Consider the following 6,994-nt stretch of genomic DNA (forward strand, 5'->3'; position numbering starts at 1 on the left):
CATAAATTCCAATTTAGCCCAATGAACCGTGGAAGACCAGTTTTTGCTTGTTATCCTCATTTAGTTTCTCCACAAATGTTCATTTACCCTATAATATTATCATTTCAGCAGCTTACCATATAGTTAGAAGTGGCTCTCCCTGGCGACTTTCTTAGTTGGAGGAGAGAGGAAGGAAGCTAGGCTCACTCTTACTTTAACCCCTGGGTTATCAGAAGATTAGTAATTAATAGGTTGTCGAAAAACTGGTAATTAGTAAGTTGTCAAAAGACTATTAACTAGTTATTGGTAGGAAAAGTTATTATTAGGTTGGCGGAAGATTAGTAATTTGTAACTTGAGATATAAAAACACTAGTGATTAACAGGCTAAATAAACGCTATTAATTAGCAAATTATATTTTGATACGTTATATGGAATACTATAGACTAACGATTAATAGTATAATAGAAAACTATAAATCAGCAGAATAGTTGAAAATTATATTTTAAATAATTGACGGACAGCTAGAAATTACTAAGTTGGTAGATTTGTTTGTTTTGTTGTAGCGGAAACCTACATAATAGGATATTTGTGCTCTGTCCACCGCTGGGAGTCAAACTCCGGATTTTATTATTGTAAATCAGTAAACGTGCCGCTTATGCACCTGGGGACGTAAGGTGGTGGAAGACTAGTAATTATAGATTGTTTAGTTTGCTGAATTTCGCGCAAAGCTACAGGGAGAAAATGTGATTATATAGCTGAATAATGAAATTATGACAGTTAAAAAATAATAAGAAACTTAATGATTGATTGCTCTGTTTATTATATTCCAGTCAAAAAAAGAAACAAAAACAAAAAAAACTCTAAAATGTGCTCGCAATCTATCTACCTAAGATTCATTAAGCCGTAAATGGGCCTAAACATATTAATGTGGTTGATTGAATTCATGGAAAGGAGATTCCATTATTTCTGTTATTGAACATTTATTATCTTTAACGCAAGTTAACGTTAACTACATTCATAGATGGCGGCACCTCTTTTTCTGCTACCTCTTCCAACAAAGTCGCCCTGACAATCGCACAGTGTATACCATGTTTTATGTATATACATATTGAGTTCTTAAAGCTTATACAAAACATATGGCGAGTTAATATTAAACACTGTGATAATATGTTATAAATAAATTGTGTGAAAGTTGGGATTTTGTGTTATTTATCACAGCATCCACCCACACATTTTGTAAGTTCATAACCCGGGCAAAGGACGGATACCTCCGCTTGTATATATATATATATATATCAACCGTAATTAATAGGAACCGCTTTTAGATTTATTCCTTTATATATCAAACACAAACTTTATAGTCATATAAAATTATTTTCCCCTCAATTCTCGATAAACTGTGTATGCTTGATGTTATTTAAACTACAAAATTCATCGTAACCTGTCTAACTAGACTTACCTCGCCTAATTTCTGTAAAAACTTTTACTAGTAATCTTTACCATATAAAAGAGAAAACTTTGAAATTGAAAGTTTGTTTTACATGCTTTTGTATTAAAAGCATATATATATTTCAGTGGCGTCTCGCAGTTAATACTACGGAGGAGGAAGGTGATATTTTAACCCCAACCCCCCTAAACAGTAAAACAGGTTCTTAGTTTAGGCATGTCGATTTATTTATACATGAATTCGAATAATCGGTCTTTCATGGCTATAAACACAAACAATGTCGTCGTGCCGGATAAGTCCTAACTCTAAAACTCCGAAATAACTTTCAACTCAAGATAAATCATCGCAATTTTTAACCAAGTTTTTATACATCACTTAATGTAACTCACTTGTAGTTGTTTATATCCTTAAAAATTTTAAATAATCACAGACACATTAAGTTTGTATCAAATTTGATCACAGCATTCTTGCGAGGCTAGCGTGATCCTCAGTCACGGTTTTAAACTTTTCAAAAATGATTTTCACTGGTTGTTTTTAAACTAGATTTTAACTGACTACTTTGGCTCTTCGGCTGTTTCCATCTCAAGCATAGAGAAATTGTACAGATCAAAAAGTCGAGAAGTACAATTGGTTCTCTCTGCCTCATGCAGCAAGATTCTCATCAACAGAGCGAGAAAGAAGATTTTCGAACGTTTTGCTACAAAACTATGCAGTTTATCAAGAATTTTAGTCCAAACAATAAATTAAATATAAGTATTATATAAAAAACAAGAAATGTTTTATTTGTTCAAAATATTTTTTTTCTCCTATGACAAGCCACCGTTGGTATGGTATACAATTAATACTAACCGATGCGAAAATTGGTGTCTATAAATGACAAGAAATCAGTTGCATAGGTTAGTTATCAACGTTAACTTTGTGCATATCAACCACAAAAATATACAAATAAAAAATAGTTAATTACGAATTATTACTCTACGAATAAGCTGAAAAGAAAATCTTTGATGAGATTCAAATCCACTTATAAGTTTACTCATTTAATATTTGTTAAAGTTTTATCCTCTAGCCTTCTGCTAATTTTAGATCCATCGGTGCCTGTTTCCTTTATACTTTTCTTTACATTTTATAATATGTATACTTACAAAGTCAATATTCAGAGATAAAGCTTTCACTCTTTTCTTAATTTGTTTTGTTTTTCACTTATCCAGGTTCGAAAAATGATCAGTTACATCGTATCGCCATGACAGGAATGGGAATCCTAGTAGTCATACTAATCGGTATCCTAGTCATATATTACTTGAAGAAGTAAGTAAACGTCTTAACCATACTTAGAAAAAAATACACGTCACGTTTGACATATAAACTAAGGTCAAATTCTTTAACTAAATAAAGGAAGTAAAAGTAAAAAATTGTTTAAAAACTTAATAAGGTAAAAGTTAAAAAGTTCAATGGCAAAATAAGGTTGTTGTTGTTTATTATTAAGCACAAAGCTACACAAAGGGCTATCTGCGCTCTGCTCACCACGGGTATTGAAACCCGGTTTCTAGCGGTATAAGTCGCAGACATACCGCTGTGCCACTGGGTGGCAATAAAATAAGGAACATAGAAATATAAAGGTAACTAACAAAATAATGGACGTAAAAGCAAAAAAATCTCACTATGAATTTTGTGATGCAATATATTCGATTATCAACACTTTAAACATAGTCAAACAAACACTGAATTAAAAACATTTTTATTCTTTTAATAATGCCTTTTAGTGATGCCTTTCTGTTCAAGTAATAACTGAAAACAGAACTGTATACAGAGAACCATATTCCTTATACCATATTAACTTTCTAAAGTGTTTTACGTCTATACTCAAAGTTCTTTCTACTTATGAATTGAAGGCAGAATTAATTTTTACTTCTATTTGTACTGGGCAGAGAGTTCGAAAAGTAATGTCAGTAATTGCTTTCAGCTGCGAGTGTGTTATATAAAGGACAATCAATCCAGTTATTCCATTTTTACTTCTATTTGTACTGGACAGAGAGTTCGAAAAGTAATGTCAGTAATTGCTTTCAGCTGCGAGTGTGTTATATAAAGGACAATCAATCCAGTTATTCCATTTTTACTTCTATTTGTACTGGACAGAGAGTTCGAAAAGTAATGTCAGTAATTGCTTTCAGCTGCGAGTGTGTTATATAAAGGACAATCAATCCAGTTATTCCATTTTTACTTCTATTTGTACTGGACAGAGAGTTCGAAAAGTAATGTCAGTAATTGCTTTCAGCTGCGAGTGTGTTATATAAAAGACAATCAATCCAGTTATTCCATTCAAAGAGCCGGACAAAGTTCTTATGGCGGCGGGTGCTGCTGGCTAGCTTCCCTCCCTCTGGCCAGTAGCTGAAAACTAGGGACGGCTGTACCTCAATCCTAACCTAGCCGCTTGACCCACGTTTGCATAAGGCACTATTCAACTTGAATATTCTAACTATGTCTGTATAACAATAATATGACAACCATTGATCCCAGATGTCGGCTGTCATATTTTCCCGAAATATTAATGTCTGCTCAAAATCCCAGCCCTTTCAAAATACACATTTGACAAGTGATCTACACACAAACACACATATGAACTGAAATTACATTCAAAGAAAGCGCTTGTACTTTTTATTGCAAATGAATGTAATGTGTGTAGGCCCAGTATTGGTTTAATTGTTTCACAGCTGCCAGTGTTTGACACCGTGATAACATTAATTGTAATGTATATTTTAATATTAGAATCAGTTCGACAAATCACACAGGTTTTCTTTAAATACAAGAGTGTATCAAAGCATGTGGGTAATTATTATGTAACGAATCAACACAATTGCTAGGCCTAACCATCTTTGTTTACCGACTGGTGATTCTATCCTACACATTTTAAATTTATTTATTCATCATAACCATGAAGTGTGCCAGAGTTGGAATACATAACACAAAGAAACTTAACTGCCACCTGCTGTTTGAATATTTGATCACGCCAATAAAAGTTGATTAAGAAATACCAGAACATTAATGTGTTAAAACCAAAGAATTTTAGCAACATTTACGTTTAAAACGCTTCATGTAAAAACTAAATCATATACACTGAAGCATAGCGACGAAGTCATATACGTTGAAGAATAAAAACGTACCTTCATTGTTGGATTTTGGCTTTTGAGAGATGAAGGCTGCAGCGGCTTCCAAGATTTTGTAAAAAGAAAAGAATAAAAAAAATAACTCAAAATAATTCTGCTGATGATCTTTTTAAACTTGGTACGTTATTCAAAACGTTTCGTAGCTCAGCATAAACGATATTGCATAGGAAAATGAAATTAGACAGGAATGTTAAGTTTACCATGCAGATGCAAATGCCACAATTGTTACTATGGCCTAATGTATGATCAATTGCAGCAGCTGTTCAAAATGTGTTTCTCCAGCGTCGAGAATGCATTGCATCCGTGTGGCAATGGGCATTACGATAACAAAACGAATCTCATCTAGTATGCTGGCCACTTCCTGGACAACCGAATCCTTGAGGTCTAGTTGGTGTTCCATTCAACTTGAAATTATTCTGTCCTGAAAGTGCTCCCGCAAAACGTGTTTCACCTGGTTACCACTATGTGGAGAGGCACCACCATGCACAAACACTGTCATGTCTATCACATTTAGTTGTTGCAACATGGGATTAACAATGGTATTGTACGTTATTTGGTGTCATGCAACATTGACTGATGGTTCTTCAAAAGAGTACGGTCCAGTAACCAAGTCAGCTGTGAAACCATACCACACACCTTATCATCAAAGAGATGTGTAGGAAACGTTTCTTATGGATTATTTGCCGACTAGATAATGTGGTTGTGCACGTTGACGCTTTCAGAAAGGTTTCATCAGTTCATAAGATATTGTCAGGCCATTGGTCAAGAACTGCAACGCAAAATCAACACGTCGAGTTAAGTCCGTATCTTTCAGCGCCTGAACATGATGCATCTTGGTAGGAAGCATTCGCAAAGTTACCAAAGAACCTTTCAAACAGCTAGAGTTGCTAAATTCAGACACAAGGTGACATATCGTGTACTGCTGCATTCACGTGCGCTTGTAATGGCGTGATCTGTAATGGCATACTGATTTTAGCAATATTGTTTCAGTAGGTCGGTGACCGCCTGGACTTGGCTTATCAAAATTGCAATCTGTCTCCTTAATTTTTTATGAACTATCACACAAAAAAGTCCCTCTAATCAGAATGTTATGCACTCTTCGGTCTTCTCTAAGAGTTGCCTCGTCATTATATCACGAGTTTACTTCTCCCAAGTTGGTTGAGTTATCTGCACTGCGGTATATTACACTATATTTAACGTGTTATATAACGAAGGTGGATGCTTTATATTTAAAGTGTTACTCTTTTTTTTCGTTGGAAAACGTAAAACAGTTCCACAGGAACCATAAATGAATTATTTTTAAATAATCACACTTATGGCTTTTATTTATAGTTCTTGCATGAAACTAAAACAAACTGAAAAATTAATTTGTTTAAACATATTAATAACAATATTGGTTGGCTTACTTTAAATTTTTTTATTAAATGACTTGTTTAATTTGTTTAGCCCTCTTATCATAATTTTTATATTTCACCCTATTTACGTCAGATTCTTCGAAATCATCAAAACTGTTTTAAGGTAAGAACTCTTGTTAATTATGGGTTCATATATATGTATAGATAGATAGCTTAGGTGGTCAAAGGACGAATAGTGGTAAATAAAAACAGCCGTGAATTGGTTTTGGTTTTCACTTATACTTCTGCTAATGAAACTGATTTTTATCTTAACTGCTGTTCGAATCATTTATTTTTAACGTACGGTCGTAATGAAATACCGATATAAATGAATAAAAGTGATTCATTGTTATCAGAAACAATATGCTACATCTGTTGACATTTGAAATTTATATATGTAATTAATTAAAAATATAAATCAATAGGGCCTATACAGAAATCTCAAACCAAATATTGATAGTAATGGAGTAGCAGGATTAGAACAGACTCCTCTTTTTGCAGTCGCTTACAATGTCAAGGGAATGACAGACAATAAGACATTGTTTATTTTGATGCAGGAAATTGAAACTGTTCAAAACTTGTAGTTTTCAAATTCACAGAATATAGGTTTTGTTTCAAATGCGAATTTATGTTTGTCATACCATAATATACTATATAAAACACGATGAAAAATGGATAGTTGATCTAGCTGGATAACTAAGCAACATCAAACACTCTCTACCAGTAAAAGAGTATAAAAAGAGGGTGCAGAAGAAACTACATGAAAGCTTAGCTTTAATCAAATGTGGTATTCTCAAATTAAATTTTTCCCCCACAAGTATTAGATAATTGATACCTCTTCATAGATAGTACCTGCAACAGAGCAACAAAGAAACAAAAGCAACTAGGATGAAACAACGTTTTTCTAGAACCACGTAGTTATGCCAAACATTCGTAGAACAAAAAAATTTAACTTAGATTACCTACATCATTTAGAAGGGGTAGTCTAATGTACTACGCGGTATAATAGTAC

At 33.5% G+C, this 6,994-nt stretch overlaps 1 protein-coding gene across 1 annotated transcript in view; it reads left to right on the forward strand.

The window, feature by feature from the left end:
• The first annotated feature begins 2,639 nt into the window (after positions 1–2,639).
• LOC111088422 overlaps positions 2,640–6,994 on the forward strand; it is a 16,200-nt gene continuing 11,845 nt past the window's right edge. The window contains exon 1 of the mRNA XM_022398503.1: positions 2,640–2,732. Coding sequence (XP_022254211.1) covers positions 2,668–2,732 — 65 coding nt within the window. The 5' untranslated portion in view covers positions 2,640–2,667. The remainder of the gene's footprint in view (positions 2,733–6,994) is intronic.

The sequence above is a fragment of the Limulus polyphemus genome, unplaced genomic scaffold (assembly GCF_000517525.1).
Source record: "Limulus polyphemus unplaced genomic scaffold, Limulus_polyphemus-2.1.2 Scaffold3728, whole genome shotgun sequence".
Classification (NCBI taxonomy): domain Eukaryota; kingdom Metazoa; phylum Arthropoda; class Merostomata; order Xiphosura; family Limulidae; genus Limulus; species Limulus polyphemus.